The sequence below is a fragment of the Lotus japonicus genome, chromosome 3 (genome assembly GCF_012489685.1).
Source record: "Lotus japonicus ecotype B-129 chromosome 3, LjGifu_v1.2".
Lineage (NCBI taxonomy): Eukaryota > Viridiplantae > Streptophyta > Magnoliopsida > Fabales > Fabaceae > Lotus > Lotus japonicus.
The window spans coordinates 61542235-61565689 of NC_080043.1; the positions used below are offsets into that span (position 1 = coordinate 61542235).

Below are 23455 nucleotides of genomic sequence, written 5' to 3' on the forward strand. Positions count from 1 at the left end.
GTTGAACACTAATTGTTTTTCTAGTGAATAGAGGAGTGTCCACCAATTCCTTTCACATAATGAAGAACAAGGTTTTAAAGAAAGAATTTACTGACATCTAATTGAATTCCACCAAATAGGTAAATATGTATTTATTTTAATTAAAATTAAAAATGAATGTAACTCTCTCTCCTACGTGGCAAACATTTATTGGATGTCAGTGCAGTGCATATCCATTAAACTCTTAAAGAAATATTTGCGATTTTTTGAGTTATACCCCAAATGTATCAGTCAATGATATCTATTGAAAAAAATGGAAGGATAATCCTGCATGTGTCTCTACGAGCATTGTATGCCTATTTTCTTCATATTCATAAATAAGAAGAATCGCCTTATTCTTTCATATTTTAAAATTTACCTTCATTGAAATGTTTCTTCCATTTTGTTTACTAACTTTTTTTAATGGGCGGATTCACCGTCTGGCGAGCTTGGGCCTATGCCCAGGCTCCAGGGAAAAAAAAGTTTTTTTCTTTGGACCAGCTTCTCTTTTGGGCCCAAAAAGAAAAGAAAAAAATGGGCAAAAGTTTAAAGTAAAGCATAATTGAGGGACTATTTCATAAAAACAATATTTCCTACTCATTTCTGAAAATCAGAAAAAGAAAGGGGATAATGAAACGGAAGTTGGAACATGGAACCCTAACTCCAGTTGATTCCACTGCTTGAAATTGATCGATTGGAAGCTCCTCTGGCTTCAATCTTCACGGCTTGCCTTGCTCCCTGCAGGTCTCTTTCCCTCGAGGACTCTTCAAGCTTCAATCTTCAGGTCTCTTTCTCTCTGATTTCTCCCTTCAGGCTTCAAACTTCTTTGCTCTGTAAATCTGATTGTGACTCTGTAGGGGCGTAGGTGAGGCCTGAGGCGGTGGGTGAGGGCGTGGGTGAGGGCCTGAGGGAGGGAGTGAGGCGGCGGGCGGCGGCGGCGGGCTGTGGGTGAGTTAGAGTGAGAGTGAGAGTGAGAGTGAGGACGGCGTGCAGAGGCGGTAGGTGGTGGGTGAGAGAGACAGAGAGTGAGAGATGAAACCTTTAAAGGAAGAAAGGGGAAAATCCAAAAAGTGAGAGACAGAGAGTGAGAGATGCGTGAGTTGAGTTGTGTCAAGTGTCAAAGATATGAGATTCCAGAGAGTGAGAGGTAGAGAGTGAGTGGCAGAGACTAGAGAGTGAGAATTGGGTAACCTTGCAATGTTTGTGCCTCTAAAATTGCTTGCCACACTTCAATTTCAATCTAAGTAATAATGTCAACGGATATCCCTTTTCTAAGTAATTCTGGAGTTGCTGTGCAATATGCGTCATAGTGCTTGGTGCTGTCTTATTGGAGGATACTTAATTTTTTGGTGGATGTTGCAAATGGTTGGCTTGTAGGCATAAGGAAGCTACTGTCGTTACTTATTTGGCAGCTTTGGTCCTCTTGGTGGAGCACTGATTTTCAGTTTACAATTCCCCAACATTGGTTCTACTTTGGCTCCCCATGGAGGTCCTTTGGGCTTTAGGAAATTAGTACTCTTCTTGCTTTAGGAAATTAGTATATTTCAAAAAAAAAAATTAATTGTTTATTGAATATTAACTTTGAAAATTAATATTGTGGCGTGTGAATTTGCGGTTTAAAAATTTGCCCAGGCTTCTTAAAATTTCTGGTTCCGCCACGAATTGGAGGCATGTATCCTTCTGGTGTATTTGGGTTTTGTTTCAAACCAAATCATAATTAAATAAATAAAATAAAATTTCAATTCATATTTGATTTATAAATTGTAAGTATCACAAGTATATAATTATATAATTTATAGAAATGTATGTTTGCATCATTGTTAATGTATTCTTTGATTTTTTGGTCATCCGTATGAGGTGCACTCTGTTGTGTTACTATACAACTACTACCACCGGAAACAGCATCGATAGCTAGCATTTCTGGCATTTGATGAATTTTGGAAGTTGGCTGTGGAACTGAAACCAACTCTGTCAGCACATATAAAATCCAAGCAGATACCAGATGAAATGGAGCTTGTTGATGTTGATAAACGGCCGTCTCTTACAGAAAATGAGATCTTGAATGCATGTAATATATGTGTGTGCTTAGATGCATCGAAAATTGTACCTGATATAGAGGGATGGACCATTTGTAAAGTTGTTGTCCTTTTAATCGACAATAAGGACGAAAACTTCTATTTGATTTTCGGTTCAATCACTCAGGGGGTATGGTCAATGGTTGAAAAAGATGTGGATACATCTACTCAAAGTTGTGAAGTGACAACTGGAACTATATATACATACACAAAGAGAAGATCTGTTCAGAAGACTTCAAAAAATGAATTTAATGTCGGTGAAGACAGGTTTTTGCAAGCTGGGTATGCTGCTGTAGAGGAAGCTGCCGGTAACTCTTAGAAAGATTTCCCGAGATACTTTTAGAAACTATTGCACTTCAATTTTAATTTATTCATAAATTAAAATATCAGGTCAGGGGAGAGTTTCCATATAAGGAATTTTGACAAGATTCGTTATTATGGTGTACACTTGTGTTTTCCATCTATTTTGAGGTTAATATCAAGTCAGTCTTTATTTATCCTCAATCTCTCTCTAATAAATATTTTTTCTGTACTCAGATGTTTTTGTGGCATACACTAGATAGTTAATGCATCATTATCTCTTAATTTTGGTTTTAAGGGGTGCTTTTCGATAGATGAGCATTAAATATGACTCGTGCATGCAATACAGGTGTGAATAAGACTGATGTTATGCTTTTGGAAAGCTACACTGTGTATTCTCAGAGCAAGGAAAAGACAGTTTCTCGCTTAAGTGCTCTCAGACTCAGTTGATCAATAAGGATTTCACTCCAATTCCTATCAAAGATGTAATTGAAAGGATTGTTTCAATTTATTTTGTTTTTCTGCTCACGGATGATTCAGGTCCCAAAGGTGAATGGCATTGCTATCATCAGTTTTCAAATGATTGAATTTTTTTTTGCCTTTTTATGTCAGCCATTCCGATGAATTCATATGCTCTTTTCCCCTTGAAAGTCAAATATACTTCATTTTGTTCTTGCAAAGAACAAATCAACTTCTTTTCTAAATCAAGTTATGAACTAGTTTAAGAATCTTTGAATGTTAACTAGTATATTAACTTCTAATTTTATAGTTATTTTAATTATTCATGAACATCTTTAGATGGCTACTTGTTAGGAGATTCTTACAGTCTGATCATAAGGCTGCATCTATTCTTATTCTAGTTTTATACAATTGGAAATCATAGAATGATGTCTGTGGTAAGCAGATCTGCACCATCTTATTGCTCTTGAAGTGGTACTTGGGTTCTGGTCTTGGATATTTGTTACTTCCTATACTTTTAAATGATTGTCATTAAAGAAGTAAATAATATTTTATATCTCTTCTTTGGATAGGTTGGTCCTTTGGTCCAAAGGAGTTTTAACAGTTGAATTGTCACCTCAGTTGTTGAGTACTTCCATATGCTTCCATATTCTTAGATAATCTCGGAGTGGATTTCTTGGTTGGTCTACCTCTTCCCCATTTTATAGTGCTTGATTTAGATTGAGTTGGCAGTATTTTCACTATTTTACATCCTATATTTCGTAAGGGGTGCTATTTTAGTTTTTGCTTCATCAAGTTTGCTTCTTGTCCTGAGTTCATATGTCTGGCAGCCAAGGAGTTGGAAAATAAAGTATAACTACTATGCAATCATTTTACCAAATTAAGTGATCCTGAATATGATACTAAACCGTGAAGTTAGAAATACTGATTAACCATGACACTCGAGTTGCTTGATTGGGCAGTTTGCACTTTGCTGTAATAGATTCTGTGCTTATAAGTCTCAAACTTGACACGACGTTTTTGAAATTATTGATCATTTCCTTTAATTTTTTTTTCTGCTTCTTTCTGTTTGGTGTAACATGTTCTTCCTTTGTAGAGAAACATCCTCACATAGTTTGCAAGCTTCAAAGATGGCAGAGAAAAATGTGATGGCGGAGAGCCCTGAAGTGACAGAATTGTATGTAAGTGGAGAGGGCTTGTCTTTTTGCCTTGATAACCAGCCAAGATGTGATACTATGGAAGATCTTAATCAGAAGGAGAACAATGGCTGCAAGGAAGCCCGGGATATGGATGTGGACAACTCTTTAGTTCTTCCATCGGAAGATATAGAGGAATGCCAGAATATCGCTAACAATTTACAAGTTATTGAATATAAAGAAATAGAAAATTCATCTGTTCAACATTACTCAAATGGATCCACAAGCCCATTCAAGGTTTGAAATTTAACTACTGGTTTATCTATTTCCTTCTTCTACTGCAGTTGGTGTTATTGGTTCATGACATTTACCCTTTGGGGTTACTTGTGTTTTACCTTGCTCTTTGGGCTAGCCTCATTGGAATGTTGTTTTAATAAAAGATAAACATATGATAGAAACTAATGAAGCATAATTTCTTTCTAACTGTACTGTTCAGTCTCTGACAAAGATAGAGAGACTACAAATTGTTTAAGGATGCAGATATATTCTCTAAAACTTTCACAATTGCATTATATTCATCAAGTTCATTATTGTTGCTTTACTCATGCATGTTCATCATTGTTGCTGAATCTTAATAATATCTCTCTGCTTGTAAAATCTATTTTTAAATGAATCTGTCGTGCGTAAACTTAACTGATTTATTAACATCTGAATTCTACAAACTAGTATGGACAAAAAAATGTCATTGATCACTCTCTACTTTTCTTTTTAGTTTCTACTTTATTTTTTCTATATATTAAAAAGTAGTTTTAACTCTTAAAGCTATATTGCAGTGTTTGTCATCTCTCATCCAGCTACATGGCATTGGGTTGGAGGCTAAGAAGGTTGATTCAATGATCATCGCTGAGGGTGGAATCAAATTAAAGATCAATCTGCTCTTGATAAGATCTGTGCCAATACACTCTCGAAAATAATTCCATAGAAGAATGTGCCTTAATTGCGATAAATTCTAACTTGGATCTTGAGAAGATCCAAATTTTTATTGCTTCAAAGATGAAGACATTGTCACAAACTGCCCTCCATGTTCTAATAGGAAAGAGGAATGCACTGGTAAGAACCTGTTCATTGCATTTTATAATGACAAGAATGTTTATATTCATTCAGTAGCTCTGCATGGATCCCTAGGACATGTACAAGATCATATACACTTGAATATGTATTGGAAACTTGACTATATAAATTGTGTGCTTATCACTGCCATTATTGAATTAACGCACTACCTCAAACTTTAATATTTAACAATAACATGCATAATACAGTTCACAATATACATGCTTCTATGTGTTTTATGTTTGTACTGTTATTTGTTCAGTTTGTATTAGTCCATTAAACAGTGTTCTACGTATTTCTACCATGGAATGCACCCATAGTCATAGCTTCTATACTGGCTTTCCTTAATCTAAGGGTTTGCTTCCTCATATTATTTGAAGGCGAAAGCTCTGCATTTCAATTTGCAAGCTCTTCATTTAAATTTATCTCAGACTTAGTCTCCTTGTGCAGGCTCTTCAGCACCGCATGATAGCAGATGAGATTGCTCTGTGATATGAAAATTCAGATAATGAGTGGTATGTTTTCCTTTACTATATTGCCCTCATGTTTTTATTTAGCTTCTATGGTGCATTTCTCTATAGTAGGGTTCTTTTTTCTCCTTCAACCTATTCAATGTTTCTTTGTTTAACATCATTCATTTTATGATAGATTTTTCTGATCAAGTATCAGAAAACCTCTTAGCCAGATATGATTCTGATTTACGACAGTGATTATTGGCTCCTTATAGGCATTCTCCCCTATTTCATTGTCACATCTAACTATTGGGGTTTTACTGGGAATATCTGGTGTTGGATCATATGACTTAGGAACCGTTTGGAAGAGCTTATCTTGTTATGCAAGTGTTGGGAGAGCTTATGTAAATAGTTTATGGCCTACTGATTAGTTGTTTTGAGCTTATTTTCATTATAGCTATGGATAAACGCTTATTCCTACTTATAACTTATTTTGAGCTTATTTGAATAAACTTATCTAAATAGCTTATGAGTAAGCGCTTAATTGAATTTTTTATCTAGACACACCCTTAATAACATAATTTTCAACTTATTCTATCATTTTATTCTTGAACTGAATCTAAAGTTGCTTTGAGAGCCTTAAAATTTTTATGCGAAAATGCTCACTTAATGAAGACCCACTTCTTTGCCTTAGCACCAGAAGATTATAACTGCAGAGATTTATTCCTATTCCCATTACATTTTCACCCATGTGAAAGATGAAAAGCTATTGCTTGTGTTTTTGCTATCTTAACGAACGTAGGTGGTGAAGATGACTTGGAATTAAAGATAGATTCCATAATAGAAGGCTGTAATGATACATGGGTAAGAAATCAAGGAAGGTGTAGGTAAGTTCCTCTTCTGTGTTTGTCCCTTACACCTGCGCTTTTTCATATGTTAATTAATTTTTTTTAGGCAAATGTTAGTTGTTAGTAAATTAGTCCTCCTCAGGACCTTTCACCCTCCACCTTTCCAAACCTTTGTTTAATTGTTTATAATTTTCAAACCTCGATTCTTTGCCCATAGTAGACGTAGACGTAGTACATCCCTGAAGCTAGCGTGCGTTGTTTTCCTGCTTTGGGTTTTGAATTTATGATCCTTATCTTTACAGATTTTAAACTGACATACATTGATTTTTTCGGAACTTTATTTTTTATTGAATTTTCAGCTTTTTAGAATTATTTTTGGATTTTATATTTTTGACATTTAAATATTTTATTTTAAATTTTAACAAAATAAAGATAAAGAAAAGACGACGGAAAAAATTAGGTGTTCACAATGATGGTGGTTGTGGTGTTGAAGCAATAACAACATCAGTATTGCGGTTCCTAGTGCGAGTCTTCTTCCTCTGTGAAGAAATAGACTCGTGATTTACCATTCCCTAAAAACAAAATCTCAAAGACCATCAAAAGGATCGCTTGATGCCATCTGTGTAATTTGTAGTACAAGTTTTATCTCTAATACAAAATATCATGTAAAATAAATATTAAATAACATGCTCAACATAAATTTAAAAAATTAATATCAATAACTAATTTCTGTGAACCTCAACTTATATCTCACTAGTATAAAAAAATAAATTAGGAACGGTAAAACCAGTGTTATTAAACTCGGACCGGTGAGGGGACTGGGTCAATGGGTCATTGGTTCAACCAGTGAGTCGATGGTTGAACCGTTTGATTCGGTGTCTACAAAAAAAATTAATTTCATAATACAACCAAACAATATTTAACAAGTGAGAAAAAAAAATTGTATATGGCATATAATCTTATAAACTTTAACTTATTATATGATTTATTAAAAACCAACACCAACGAATTAGATCTGAAACATGTATTCAGTGTTATCAGACTCGGACCGGTGATCGACTCGGTCGAGGCACTGGGTCAATGAGTCAATGGTTCAACCACTGGGTCACTGGTTGAACCGTTTGACTCGGAATATATTATTATTTAAAAAAAATCATAATACAAGTTAATACTAATATCTAATTATTTCAAATTGTAAATTTAAAACCTTCAAACAAACTAATATAAGTATTAAGTCTTATAATTATTATTACAATTTCACCTGAAATATTATTAATTCATCATAATTTAATTATTATTTTTTTTACCTAACACACCTTTGTTTATTATGTAACAGAAATTAGCCTTCAAAAAAAAAAATTATGTAACACAAATTCACCAATTTTTTTTTATGTAAGAGACACGTTCAAAAAAATATAACAGACCACAACTTTTGAGGTTGGGCCCAATACCACCAAAATAAAGTTTAACCAATAAAAAGAGAGCAATCAGTAAAAGGGCATGAGAGTGAGACAATGAGAAACCCTAGCAAATAGCAAACAATTGGGACAGCACCACAATACCACAGCCGCACACAACACAAGCAATTCTCTCCCCCTCTCTCTCTCACCCACAAGAGTAAGCAGTTCTCCCTCTCACGCTCTCTCCTTCTCTCCCACAAGACTTGATTTTCAACCAAAACTTAATGAAATCATGAAATCATGAATCTTTCTTCTCTTTCTTCAACTGATTCGGGTCCATTAGAATTAGAAGTCATCTACAATAAAAACATACAGTGTGATTTAGAGAAACACCAAGAAAGGAGAAGAAGCTCACCAGGAAGAAGAAGCTGAACCGTGAACCGCGAGCAAGGCGTGGTGGAGCGGCGGCGGATACAAGCTTCACGTGGTGGAGCGGCGGCGGCGCACGATGAGGAAGATCGAATCGAATGGGTGAAGGATGCAGCACTGAGGTCTGAGACTCTAAAGATCGAATGGGTGAAACTGTGAAAGTTGAATTGAAACCCTACTGACTGAACGACACAGTTTTGATTTTTATGTTTTCAGTGTTTTTTTTTAAAATAGCGAACCGGTCCAACCGTAAGGATCGAGTCACCGGTTTTTTGACTGAACCGGCCGGTTTTTTTCGATTCGCAGCGAGTGAATTGCACGACCGATCTGATGCTCGGCTCGAACAGGCATAGGGTCCGGTTCCCGGCTCAACCTGTCGAACCGGCCGGTTCGAGCCGAGTTTTATAACACTGCATGTATTTAAGAAATTAACTCTTGATTTGCTACAATGTCTATTCAGTTTTTTTTTTTGGTCAAAGATCTACATATTCAGTTGAAAAGAATAAAACTGTGACCCAAATACTTAGTTTGTTTTTGTTAAGATGAGGCCCAAATACATAGATAATAGAAGTAAATAGCAAAAACCACTTAGTGTGTATAATAAAAAAAAACATACGGCCCATTTCCCTGATTCTAGTAACTAATAAGGTGAAAGTGTGAAACCCTAACCATAAAAGAAACTTTGTGCGCAGCCTTTCATTTAGATTTGGTTTTTCATTTTTGGTTTTACACATATATGAAGATGGCTTTGTTATTGAGGCATTCTAACGATCTTGGCAAGAGCATTGAATGAAGGATCTACTCTGTTTTGCGTCCTATGTTTGCTACTGAGCTGTTCTTGTTTCTTCCTTTTTCTTATTTCTGGGTTTCTTCCCTATAACTTCTCTTGTTCATTGATCTGATGATGTATTTGGGTTGGGTGGCACCAAAAAAACGGGGAGAAGATTTTTTTCTTGGTTCAAAACGTGACTTGCTGGTCCAACCTTTTAAACCCGAGTCACCGGTTTTTTGTCTGAACCGGCCGAGTTGTTCCGGTTTGCACTGGGTCAATTGCATGACCGATCCGATGTGTAACTCGAACCGGTCAGGTGTCCGGTTCCCGATCGGACCGGTCGTACCGGCCGGTCCGAGCCGAGTTTTATAACACTGGCTAAAACTACAAAAAATTCAAATAAAAATCTTAATTAGGAACGCTCAAACTAACTGACTGTTCTGGTTGTAGATAACTTGGCAGTCAATTTTACCGAATAAAAGGTGTCAGCGCTAGTTTATCAATTGAAATAGTCATTGGTAGGTTGTGCGCTGAAATTTTCTACCACGTAATCGGCAACTTCCAACCATGAGTAACTTTTTCTGGAAATAACTTGTATCAGTGACCTTAATTACCGAAGGTTTTGCAATCATTAGTAAGAAGTCGATGGTCAAACCTTGTTTTCTTGTAGTGTAACTCGATTGTTGGAAACATAATCTCTGAAGACGCTAGAATATCCGGCGAAGGAAAGAGTTAACTGTCCCCGAGGGCTAGCTCAAGTGGTATGGTTCGAATCCTGAAGATGACTAATTTACTAACAACTAACATTTGCCTATAAAAAAAGGAAAGGGTTAACTGCATCCACCTGACCCGATGGAACGCTTTTCCTGCATAGGTTGTAGATCTTTGAATTCTTGGTTGGCATCGGCGACAGTGCATTTACCACTCCCCACGGGTGATGCCAGTGGACCGGACAAATCTAGCGCTAGTCACCCAAGTAAGGGATTCAACTTTGGGAACTCATGAATGCTTCAACATCAGAGTTCTCAGACTTGACTCATCTCAAGGCTCTCTTCCTTCGTGCGAATTGGATTAGGCGTGGATTCTGCGAGAAAGCACATTCATCGTATACTTTATTTCATCATATACATTTTTACTATCGGACATAGTGTTAGTGGCATTGCTGAGGCCAACAGAGACACATTTATAGGTAGAAGAGTCAGGGGATCTCTCTAAAGAGGGTTGTTCACTAAATTGATATTTTACCGCACGGAAGAATATTTAAACCCTCCGCCTTTAGAAATGTGAGAATTTTTTCTCACTTATTTTTTTCTCTTCTAATATGAGTGAAAATGAAATGTGAAGAAAGAATATTCATAAGGATTGATGTTGGCAGTTTGGCATGTTGGTGGGTCCTTTTGTTTTTTTCTTTTCTCCGAAACAAAAGCTTGTTGTTGTTGCTTTGTGGGTGTACGTAAGGGTCCGCTGTACCCTCTTTCAAGTAGTCTGTTTCTATCTCCGCGAACACTGAACTGAGATCCTTAACGGAGGTGTCATTAAGATCTACCAGTGGTGGTTCTGCAACCGTTGAATTTGCAATTGGCATTTGGTCCGCTGTACCCTCTTTCCAGTTGTCTGCTTCTATCTCCGCCACTGAACTGAGATCGTTAATGGGGGTGTCCTTAAGATGTACCATTGATGGTTCTGCAACCAGTGGGCTTACAATTGACATTCGGTCCTTCAAAAACTCTTTCCACTCACTTGCTTCTGACTCACAGTTCCTATCCCATAGGGGAACAATTTTTGGGAATAGGTGACCTTCTACCAATTTCACCTAAATAGAAAAGGTTAGAAGCAATATAACATCAAAACAAACTAGAGATTAGAGCAATATACAATAATACCTGCACCCAATGGTTCTTGTCAACATGTCCAAGTACTATGCAATGCGGTTCAGTGGGTGGTGCTCCAACAATGGGTACAAATGTAGATGAACCATCAACCGAAAGCGTGATCAAGATCAGCTGAAAGGCTGTAGCAGCAACAACTCCCATTTCTGGTAACAAAAACCAATGTTCACCATTTGCCTCCTCTCCTACTTTGACATTTAGTGCTTGCTTCACGCGTGCAAATTTATCTTCCCCAAAAATATTCATGTATGTTGCAGCTCTGGTTTCCATTTCCTTTGTCATGGAATTCCGAATCTCTTCCCATGCATCATCATCAGTCTTTCCCAAGAAATTGGTCAAACAACGGAATCCACAATTCCCATAAGGAGTGACATCTCTTATGTTACAAATGAAAGACTGAAAATCAGAGGGCATCTTTGTCAACAAATGCATGTCACCCCATTCCTTAGAAGATTTCCCTTCAGGAATGCTGGAACCGGGAAATGCGAGCTCGTCCATTTTTTCAATAATTCTCTTCTTTGTTTGGATATCAGATTGTCCAAATTTTGAGGTCAAAGCTATGGATGCTGACTTGAATTTCCGCTTCAGTAACTGTTCCTCTTTTAAAGTACTGCTCCTTATTGTCTTACGCTTGCCCCCTTCATGGCTGAGGGCGGAATTTGATATTTCGTGGTTATGCCGACCACATATAACCTTCAGAATCCAAGCATTCCCTTCATTTGGATCTGGTTTTCCGCTTAGCAAAAATGGACAGTCGCATTTTTTACTTCTTGGAATCCTTGTAGCACACTTTCCCTTGTAGGGTTCATATTTGCCGCTTCTCGCACACCCTAGTTTCAAAAATTTCTTCTCTCCTAATGAAGACTTTGCTGTTGTCACAATAAAGCCAATCTGCTTCCCCACAGATCGCGCCCATACATAGAGTTCAGTATGATCTTTGAATTTCTGCTCAGTTGTAAATTGATCTGTGAAATCTATCTGCTCCCCCAATTGATCGCGCCCATCTATTTCATTTAATGCCATCCTGAAACAATTGGAAATGGAAGAGTAAGGATTGATGTTACACTGATCTAGGGACCTATATTAGAGTATATATTGTACTGTCAGTAGTAACTATCAGTTTTAAGTCACTAAGACTCCATCTCTTGTAGACATACTTGAAGAACTGCTGAATGCTAATATGTCTACAAGAGATGGAGTCTTAGTGACTTAAAACTGATAGTTACTACTGACAGTACAATATATACTCTAATATAGGTCCCTAGATCAGTGTAACATCAATCCTTACTCTTCAATTTCCAATTGTTTCAGGATGGCATTAAATGAAATAGATGGGCGCGATCAATTGGGGGAGCAGATAGATTTCACAGATCAATTTACAACTGAGCAGAAATTCAAAGATCATACTGAACTCTATGTATGGGCGCGATCTGTGGGGAAGAAGATTGGCTTTATTGTGACAACAGCAAAGTCTTCATTAGGAGAGAAGAAATTTTTGAAACTAGGGTGTGCGAGAAGCGGAAAATATGAACCCTACAAGGGAAAGTGTGCTACAAGGATTCCAAGAAGTAAAAAATGCGACTGTCCATTTTTGCTAAGCGGAAAACCAGATCCAAATGAAGGGAATGCTTGGATTCTGAAGGTTATATGTGGTCGGCATAACCACGAAATATCAAATTCCGCCCTCAGCCATGAAGGGGGAAAGCGTAAGACAATAAGGAGCAGTACTTTAAAAGAGGAACAGTTACTGAAGCGGAAATTCAAGTCAGCATCCATAGCTTTGACCTTAAAATTTGGACAATCTGATATCCAAACAAAGAAGAGAATTATAGAAAAAATGGACGAGCTCGCATTTCCCGGTTCTAGCATTCCTGAAGGGAAATCTTCTAAGGAATGGGGTGACATGCATTTGTTGACAAAGATGCCCTCTGATTTTCAGTCTTTCATTTGTAACATAAGAGATGTCACTCCTTATGGGAATTGTGGATTCCGTTGTTTGGCCAATTTCTTGGGAAAGACTGATGATGATGCATGGGAAAAGATTCGGAATTCCATGACAAAGGAAATGGAAACCATAGCTGCAACGTACATGAATATTTTTGGGGAAGATAAATTTGCACGCGTGAAGCAAGCACTAAATGTCAAAGTAGGAGAGGAGGAAAATGGTGAACATTGGTTTTTGTTACCAGAAATGGGAGTTGTTGCTGCTACAGCCTTTCAGCTGATCTTGATCACGCTTTCGGTTGATGGTTCATCTACATTTGTACCCATTGTTGGAGCACCACCCACTGAACCGCATTGCATAGTACTTGGACATGTTGACAAGAACCATTGGGTGCAGGTACTATTGTATATTGCTCTAATCTCTAGTTTGTTTTGATGTTATATTGCTTCTAACCTTTTCTATTTAGGTGAAATTGGCAGAAGGTCACCTATTCCCAAAAATTGTTCCCCTATGGGATATAGGAACTGTGAGTCAGAAGCAAGTGAGTGGAAAGAGTTTTTGAAGGACCGAATGTCAATTGTAAGCCCACTGGTTGCAGAACCATCAATGGTACATCTTAAGGACACCCCCATTAACGATCTCAGTTCAGTGGCGAGATAGAAGCAGACAACTGGAAAGAGGGTACAGCGGACCAAATGCCAATTGCAAATTCAACGGTTGCAGAACCACCACTGGTAGATCTTAATGACACCTCCGTTAAGGATCTCAGTTCAGTGTTCGCGGAGATAGAAACAGACTACTTGAAAGAGGGTACAACGGACCAAATGCCAATTGCAAATTCAACAGTTGCAGAACCAGAAATTAAGGAGCTCACTCTAAAGGTATGTTTCTAGTACCTCTTTTTTATTTATTTACAGTTCAGGCACAACACCACTTGCATCTGTCAATGTTATTAATTTTTTAACCTATATTTTTTGCAAGCTTCTTCAAACAGATTTGACAATAAGAGAAAGACACCAAAACGCCAAGAAATGCCACAAGAACGCCCAATAATCAAGAAGCGAAGAAGAAAGGAAGAATACAAAAAAGTGAGATCTCCTGATACTTCAGGGCTCAGAACATTTATTAATCCGCTGAAAAAGTATAGACCTTCATAGTTGGTGAAGTTGTTCTGTGATATTCTGGATTATTGTTTTGTCTTATTGAATTGTTTGATGTGTCATCTGGATAATTTCCGTATGTGCATGAGATTAGTGTCAATTAATAGTCTTTTGTTATGCTTGGCAAGGCGGTGAAGTGCTCAATTTGGTGGTCAAGGCTCTGGAAGCATACGCATGAGCGCAACTTCCTGCTTGCTCATGCGTAATGAGGCGGTGAAGTGCTCAATTTGGTGGTCAAGGCTCTGGAAGCCATCGCATGAGCGCAGCTTTATGCTCGCTCATGCGTATAAAGTCGGTGGTATGAATTAGGTGGCATGAATTAGGTTTGACGCCACATAATTCATCCCACTAGGTTTGAAGCCACCAGAATTCACGCCACCATGTTTGATGCCACTATGTTTGATGCTACCTAATGCATGTCGCCATGTTTGACGCCACTATGTTTTAATTTAATTTTTTTATTTTTTATTTTAGTTTAATTTTTTATTATTATTTCACTTCACTTAATAATTAAAAAATCCAGATTATTCTTATTATTTATCATTTTCCCATGATAAAAAAATTTATTCAGAGATAATTAAGATTTTTTACATTATAAAATAATTTTATTTAATTACTAAGTTAAGTGAAATGATAAGAAATTAAAATTAAAATTTAAAAGTAAAAGTAAATAAAAAATTTTATTCAGAGATAATTAAGATTTTTTACATTATAAAATAATTTTATTTAATTACTAAGTTAAGTGAAATAATAAGAAATTAAAATTAAAATTTAAAAGTAAAAGTAAAATTAAAATTAAAGAATTAAATGAAGTACATTTTAATAATAATTTATAATTTAAACTAGTGATTTTACCCGCGCGTTGCATGGGGAATACATCTATTATATTTGATAGGTCAATTAATACCTTGATCATTAAAAATATAATAAACAACGGATGAAATAGAAGAGTGTGAAATGATGAGCAAAGTGGACAAAAAGTCTTAAATTAAAACCCTTGTTGCATAGATTGAACTTCGTACAATTGAATAACTAATAAAAAAATTGGTTAACCAAATCTCAAATTATGCAAAACATATTAGGGGATGTGGTTTAATGATGGCTAATAAACAATAGCTGATTTAATCTACAATTAAAAAAAGAGAAAAGATTTTTTATGTACGTGATTATGCGAGTTCATTTTTTACATAATAAAATAAACTATGTTTGACCCATATCAACATGAAGTCGTTTCACATTCTTCATGAGCCTAAAGACAATAACACAAATTATAGATATGAAGAATCACCAATAAAGCATTCAGAAAACATTTTAATCTTAGAAAAAAAAGAATGTACCGCGAAATTTGTTATTGTATTTGATTCATTAATTAATACTTAATGATTGTACTTTCTTGTTAAAATATATTTCTTCCCGTAAGAGAATTTAACTCCTATGATAATTTGTACAAAAAAATTAAAGTGGACTATATTATTATGTAGTAAAAAATTAACATCAAACTATATTATATTATGTTTTTCTTGTAACAAAAAAAAATTCCGATGAAATCTTATTAATATTTATTTTTATGTAGAAGTATTTTCATGTAAAATATTCTTCCTATATATAAAAGCTTTTAGGCTCTTTCTAATACATTTAGATCCAGCTTCTCCTTACTCTCAGGATGCCTGAAAGTCTTTTCTCAAGTCTATCTGGTGGGTAATATCGATGAAGATGATGACACCCACCATACCTTGCTTGCTTCAAGGTCGATCTCTTGTATCCTCCTCCTGCCGAAGACTTTAAGAGTAAACCTTGCCATTTCAACTTTCATCGATCGAGTTTCAGTTGCTTTTTCTGTTGACACAGGTGAGAAAGCTTACTAAGGCAACCTCTGCTTTTGTCTATCTCCCAATATAAGAAGCGTGTTGCTTTGCTCTTATAGTAGTACTAATGGGCGTACTTTAGAACAAATTTCTAGCGAAGGTCTTGACAGTTTGGAACTGAAAGGTTTGGTTCATTAATAATATCTAGTAGTTTCATCATGCTATTCTGCTTTTGAGCTTGTTGTACTTACCGGAGCATTTCTGCGATAAAAAAATTCAGAATAGTAAAGCAGTCGTAGTATGCTCCCTTTACTTGCTCTAGTGCTCAAGTGATAGCTGAGGGCATACTATTTACATCTGAATTATATATAAAAGACTCTTAAAAACAACTACTTAATTCTCCATTACAAAGAATATACATTACATCAGAACCTAATTATTATATGTCAGTGACATAAGTGTCGAAAATAATAGTATTAATAATGAAAATTTCGAATGGTGTGGATAAGGATTAAAAGTCTAATCTCATAAGAAAGAAAAATCTCCATTTACATCAAAATCTCTCTCAGATTTCTCTACCTCACTATCACCAGTGTTTTTCTTATAAATTATCCACAAACACACTCACAAATTCCACACAGTACCTAACATCATATGCAAATTTTGTTTTCACTACAATCAGAGTCTGTTCTTTGGCATAAAAAAGCACTTCATAAAGTAAGAAGGTATCACATTTTGAATTTAAATCATTAAAATATTTATTTCTAATTAAAAAATCAAATGAAACTTGCTTCCAAATCAGCAGCAATCCTAGGTGCTATTCCTGATTGTTGTCCAACTTTAGCATGAATTAATACGAACTCATGCTAATTCAAATGAAACTTGCTTCCATATCAGCAGCTTCCAGCCGTATCTGCATTCTAAGTAACAGAAAATCAAGAACTCATGAAGTGAGATTGTTAGACATGTTAGAGTAGGATAGACTAAAGACCACCAAACATAATAGCAATATGTGCAACATCAATCTAGCTATGATAGTGCAAAGATAACAATCAAATTTGCAGACAGATATGAAAGCCAAAGAATGAATTGAAGCCACTTTTTGGCTATGGCCTTCCAGTGGTTTCCATAACCAATCAGATCTATTTGTAAGGGGAAACTAATCACATGCTACTAAAGAAGATGAATGGAAGAAAACCCCCTATAAATTTTAGACCCATTATATTTGTTGAACGGCTAAAACAACTCTTTGCTTTATGTAGCACTGTTGTTGAAAGTACAATAACCAAATCAAAAACATATGATGATACTAAATCGTTATGTGATAATTACACACTCATGCAAGCAAGACTTCCAATCACGCTAAAGTTTGATTAATTGAACCATAGTAGAACAATGATTAATTATAAAATCTAATATTGTCTTCGAAAAGTGACATGAATGTTAGGTAGGCCGTCAGGATAGTACATTTACTTTTGTACTTGGATAGTGACTTGACCTTTAAACCTAGAAGACTTCTGATCAGGGGAATGCTTCATGTTGGAACTTGTGAAGCTAGTTGATCAGAGTCAGAGGGAAAGCACAGATCCTCTGACCGTTGTATCTTCTGATTCTGAACTCAGGGGGAAATACATGGTCTTTAGAGTCTTCTACACCATCAGAACATCTGAACCTTCAGAGTTTCTTGGTTGTCAGAACGTCTGGATCTTCAGAACTTCAAGTGACTGAGTCCATATCAGAGCTTGTATAACTTCAGATCTTCTGAAGCATTTCTACTGTTCAGGGTGAACATAGATGTTGCGAAACCGTTGCTTGGGTCACTCTTTATGCATAGTGCTTCTGATTTGTGTGAGATTGAATTGAGGTCAGAGCCTGTAAATAACCCACTCAGAAAAACACGTTAGAGTACCATAATTGTTCATACTTAAATGTTAACTTGTAATCATCAAAACATAGAGTTGTACTACTCGATCAAAACTTGATATTACAATGCCACCTTGTTTCATGCCACTATGACTATTTCATGCCACCCATGTTTGATGCCACCTATTTTATGCCACCTGTTTGATGCCCCCATGTTTTCCATGCCACCTATTTGATGCCCCCTTGTTTCACGCCACCTATTTCCATGCCACCAATGTTTGATGCCCCCATGTTTCATGCCACCTATTTCATGCAACCTGATTTATGCCACCAATTTGATGCCCCCATGTTTCATGCCACCTTGTTTCACGCCACCTATTTTATGCCACCTGATTGATGCCCCCTTGTTTCACGCCACCTATTTCCATGCCACCTATTTTCATGCCACCAACGTTTCACACCACCTATTTCCACCAATGTTTCACGTCACCTATTTCATGCCACTATGATTCATCCCACCCATGTTTGATGCCCCCGCCTATTTCCATGCCACCAATGTTTGATGCCAACTATTTCATGCCACGATGATTCATGCCACCCATGTTTGATGCCCCCATGTTTTCCATGCCACCAATTCCATGCCACCTATTTGATGCCCCCATGTTTTCCATGCCACCTATTTGATGCCCCCTTGTTTCATGCCACTATGATTCATGCCACATGATTCATGCCACCCATGTTTGATGCCCCCATGATTCACGCCACCTATTTCACGCCACCAATTTGATGCCCCCATGTTTCATACCACCAATTTGATGCCCCCATGTTTTCCATGCCACCTTGTTTGATGCCCCTATGTTTTCCATGCCACTTATTTGATGCCCCCTTGTTTCAGGCCACCTATTTCCATGCCACCAATGTTTGATGCCACCTTTTCCACGCCACCAATTCCATGCCACCTACTTCACGCCACTGCACGCCACGTTGTTTGATGCCACCTATTTTATGCCACGTTGTTTGATGCCACCTATTTTATGCCACCTTGTTTGATGCCACCTATTTCATGCCACTATGATTGTTTGATGCCACCTATTACATGCCACCTATTTCATGCCACCCATTTCATGCCACCTGAATCATGTTTGACGCCACTATGTTTAATGCCACCATGTTTCATGCCACCAAGAAATTTGATGCCACCATGTTTCAGCAGACAAAGATTTCTCGAAGAATTTTACCAAAATGATATAACTGAGAGTCGAGTTGTGTGATTCAATATTTGAGCCTAGTCTTGTATACGAAAGGTTTGTCGATGACCGCCGGTTGCTGACCCCCCCCCCCTCCCCGAAAAGGAAAGGGGAGAGATGCAAATGTTCTGAGCCGAAAAGCCCTAACTTCTGATGGATCAAGGGGGATAATACCAGAGTGAGAGGATCTCGACGGAGCCGCAACAATGGAGGGATCTCGGCCTGTTAGCTCGCGAAAACGCCAATGAGTCATGGTTGGATAAGAGGGGAAGGTTTAATAAAGACGGAGGTGTGTCGCAGCAAAATCATATCGAGAGTCTATCGAAGCATTGGCAGGGAAGATCAAAGTCTAAGAGGGAAAACTGGAAATCGGCAGATGGTGAAGAATGAGGGTTTTTAATGGTACACAAGGGCCAACAGTGGATGAGGAAATGGTTTTCATAATGACAAGTGCATTCCAAATCTCGAGGAAACGTGACACATGAATTTAAGTTAGTGCACTATTAATACAATTCATTTAATTATTGCTTTCTAAGTCTTCCACTATTAGAGAATTTCACATTCATTTTTAAGTGAATGACATTGGTAGTTGTACATGAGAGAAAGCATAGGTAACCGTATATTGGTTTAATTCAGTTTTGAAAAATTAAAATTTATAAATTTTGGTGTGGTTTACTATAAGGGTATATGTGGAAAAAAAATACTACAAAACTTTGAATTCTTAAAAACTTTAAAAGATTTGAAATAAATAATAAGTGCTAAAACATCAAAAGATAAAAAACGGATGGAGTAGTTCTATTTAATGTTATGCTCTAAGACTATTAGCTTTCCTCTTATAATTAAAAAAAAATCTAAGACTATTATATTTTCAACACTCATTTTTCTAAACCTGTTGTTATGGTCAGTTGCACAGTGTAGAGTCTTTTCATATGAACTAGATATTATACCCGTGCGTTGCACGGGTTTATTTACAATATTTTTTAATATTATATGAAAATTACTATGTGTAATTATATAAATAATATATATTAAAATATTTCTTCAATACAAATATAACAGAAAAAATTATTGTGTTTAGACATCTAAATAGAAGTATTAGAGTTTTTTTGATGCATTAATTTACGTGTATTAGAGTTCTCTTTATGTAAATAAATGATATTACTGAAAATTAATAAATATTTTTTGAAAAGAAAAATGTTATTAATAACATTAGAAAACTTGAGAAAATATTTTTACTATTATATAATAGATTAAAAAACATATTTGAAATTATTTTTCAAATAATACACACATGCAATATATTTAAGGGTAAATATCTTATAAAGACATTTATTTAATTTGAAACTATTTTTCTATATTTTTCATTAATAAATTTTATCTTTACTATTATTTAATTTAAATCAGTAATATTGTCTACGTATAAATATATTTCTTAATTTTTTTCTCTCAATTTATGATTGATAGTTAATATTCTAACTATTTTTAAGTACTACGTAATAAATTATTCTTTTGTATAAGAAAATGGAAAGTTGACAATTAATAGTTAATAATAAAGTGAATAACATAAAATATTCATCAATAATTTATTACTATCATTATTAAGAAATAAAGTTAATAACTATTTCTAACTGTAACACCCCGATTTCGGTGGCGTCACTTTAGTAACCAAAAGAAAATACTTAAGCGGAAAAACGTGAATTATTTTTTTTCGACAATATAACTAAAGACAGAAAGCAATAAACTCCCCAACAAAAGATAAAAGAAACTACTATACAACTATATATACATGCCTCGCTAAATACAACCACGTCACGAGTAACCTCCAGTGACGGGTGACAGAAAGAGAGTAACGCCCGATGTAACACCCCCTTTTTCCCATTGTTTTATTTAAAAACGTTTATCAGAGTTTAAAAACATATCAAGGGAGTATTACACTTCTTCACGAAAACTCATTAAAATTAACACTGATTGTGTTTGAAAATTTATAAGTTCATATGCTTTTCAAAGAATGAATTATTCCTGCCAATGAAATTTCTAAACCAGTCAGATAATCCTAAGATGCATAAAATCACTTATTTAAATAGGTTTATCTTCCATGATATTCCAATAAAATTCATCATACTCAGAACTGAATTTCATAAGCACTTCGGCCGTCAACAGTACGACATCGCCATCATTTAGAAAATTATTCAACAACTTCCATAAGAAGAGATTATAAAATCCTCTCAACATAAATGTAAAAGTAACGTAACATATCTAACCAGTGTTACATTACAGAGCAAGACACTTATTTTATAATAATAATAATAATAACGTAAGCTAAGACTCTCCGAAGCTACTCCTCATGAGCCACATCTCTACCTCCTGTACCTGAGCGATGTCGCATAGAACATCATTCCAACAGAAGGGTAAGAACTTACATTGTATAAAATATAACATAACAAAGAGCAAGTAAACAATTCAGATCCTGCTTTATAAACTCTTCACCTTTACTTTAAAATCTGAGTGATTATAATATTTTCTCTCAAGACAGTTTCACAATTCTTATTAATGTTTCGAAAAATTATAAGCTTAAAGAAGAATAATAATTCGACTTTACCACAACAGCAAAACAATTCACCAACAAATCACCAAACACATAAAACCACTGAAAACGTGAAACTTAGTGTGTGAGACTCTAATGTATGCATGTGGTACCAATTGTTAACCTTAGCGGTATCACCGCGTCCACTCCAGACAGTTAACCACCAATGAAGTCCACTCCAGACTTCTAGAACCACGCCAGTTCTGGGACAAACCTCAGTTTTCCGATGAAAACCGACACGTTGCCTCTTGACTAAATGAAGTGTATTTCGTGCAAAAACTCATAAATTAAAACATGCAATTTGAGACCACTCCAGCCCCAAATATATAACATATTTTCTCACCAAATTCCATAACGGAAATCACACCAAAATTGCACAAAATAACACTTCAATACAATTATCAAATCATTCACTATTCCACTGACAAAATAGCAACACAAAATCATCAAATGTCTCATATCAATTACTAGAATCAGTTTCAGAATCAATCTCAGAAATAAGCAGAAACATAGCAAACTTGCATATAATCCTGGTACTAAATGAGCAGTCCAAAAATTATGAAAATTTTACCAAACATAGCCTTATACGTTAGCTTTCATATAAAATTGGTTTCACCCAATTTGGAATTCTGTAGAGAGAGTTATGGTCTCTACAGCACAGGCTGTTAGGGTTTCTGCGAGCAGAAACAGAGTGAACTTGCAGATAATTCTGGTATTGAACCAGCAATCTAAAAATTATGATAATATTACCCAATATAGCCCTATGAGTTAGCTTTCATACAAAATTGGTTTCACTCAATTCGGAATCCTGTAGAGAGAGTTATGCTCTCTATAACACAGGCTGCTAGGGTGTCTGCGGGCAGAAACAGAATAAACTTGCAAATAATTCTGGTATTGAACCAGCAATCGAAAAATTATGAAAATATTACCCAACATAGCCCTATGAGTTAGCTTTCATACAAAATTGGTTTCACTCAATTTGGAATTCTGTAGAGAGAGTTATGCTCTCTACAACACAGACTGTTAGGGTATCTGCGGGCAAAACATAACAGAACCCAATTTTCCCCGGAACCTCAATTTCGCTCAAAATCAATTTTTCTCACCACATGTTAACACTCAACACAGTCTCTCAGTTCTGAATTTTCAAAAAAGATGAGGGTTCCTTCATGTTAAACTCAACCTCTGTTATTCTACAATTATACAAGATAAATTCAAACCCTTACCTCTTGAAGATCAAATTCTAGGTTTTTTCTTCTCTTTTCTCCCCTTCTCTCTTTCACGCTTCTTTTCTTCTCCTCTGCTAACTTCTCCAATTCTCAAATTCTGATTTCTCTCTTTCTAATTCACTCATATCCCTTAAATAGTCATACTAATGGGCCCCACTCTCAATTACTCACACAAAAACCTAACAAACTTATTTATCTAAATCTTATTCTATATCACATGAGATTTAAATTATAATCACATAATTCATCAAATTACCATATAGCATAATAATAATTAAGATAAAATAATAAATAACCTAATAACGAAAAGTGGGGTGTTACACCCGAAGGCAATATGTACAGTCCAAGGTAAAAATACTGTGTCCGCAACACTAAACCTCAAAATCTGAGAACAAGTTGGCCCAGCGGCCTAAGAAAAGACCCCCTAAATCCAACCAGCTCTCTGTGATCTCCATAGGAAACCACACAAAAAGCTACCGGTAGGAAACTACCCTGTCCCCAAAACTGAAGCATGACGGTCAGAGCATCGACACTACTCCTACACTAATCCCTACCCGAGGAGCCCACACTAGCACTCGATCCTACATGCTAGCGCGGTCGTCATCCGAATCTGCATCCAGGACGACTAAGTCGACATACTCAACACTGCCCTCTCTGTCCACCCTAATGCGCTCCTGCACTGGCCTCTCGGGCTCGGGGCCCGGAACGAAATCCGCGACGACAGCAGCAGCAGTAGA

General features: G+C 36.1%; 1 protein-coding gene and 1 long non-coding RNA gene across 13 annotated transcripts; both read left to right on the forward strand.

Annotated features, from left to right (window-relative positions):
- Positions 1-593: 593 nt before the first annotated feature.
- LOC130745149 (uncharacterized) lies at positions 594-16078 on the forward strand. 10 transcript variants are annotated; one of them, XR_009021567.1, is made up of 7 exons: positions 594-2564; positions 2743-2942; positions 3425-4285; positions 4822-5098; positions 5549-5613; positions 6353-6437; positions 15639-16078. It is a non-coding gene; the product is annotated as an uncharacterized LOC130745149 (long non-coding RNA). The 10 variants fall into 10 exon arrangements; XR_009021565.1 differs by lacking the exon at positions 15639-16078 and adding an exon at positions 9874-10376; XR_009021562.1 differs by lacking the exon at positions 15639-16078 and having other exon boundaries at positions 595-2564; positions 6353-10376.
- Positions 12053-14097, forward strand: LOC130745147 (uncharacterized). 3 transcript variants are annotated; one of them, XR_009021556.1, is made up of 3 exons: positions 12053-13229; positions 13300-13714; positions 13815-14097. XR_009021556.1 is itself a non-coding variant. In XM_057597289.1 (2 exons), exons 1-2 carry the CDS (start codon positions 12201-12203, stop codon positions 13393-13395), a joined length of 1125 nt encoding a protein of 374 aa, XP_057453272.1. In that variant the 5' UTR covers positions 12053-12200; the 3' UTR covers positions 13396-14097. The 3 variants fall into 3 exon arrangements, 1 of the variants encoding a protein (XP_057453272.1); XR_009021557.1 differs by having other exon boundaries at positions 13828-14097; XM_057597289.1 differs by having other exon boundaries at positions 13300-14097.
- Positions 16079-23455: the final 7377 nt, after the last annotated feature.

Bases quoted from the DNA above. Each gene is read 5' to 3' on its own strand.
- LOC130745147 (XM_057597289.1), top strand. From the start codon at position 12,201: ATGGCATTAAATGAAATAGATGGGCGCGATCAATTGGGGGAGCAGATA. The intron at 13,230-13,299 runs GTACTATTGTAT...TTTTCTATTTAG, and splicing joins ACAAGAACCATTGGGTGCAG to GTGAAATTGGCAGAAGGTCA.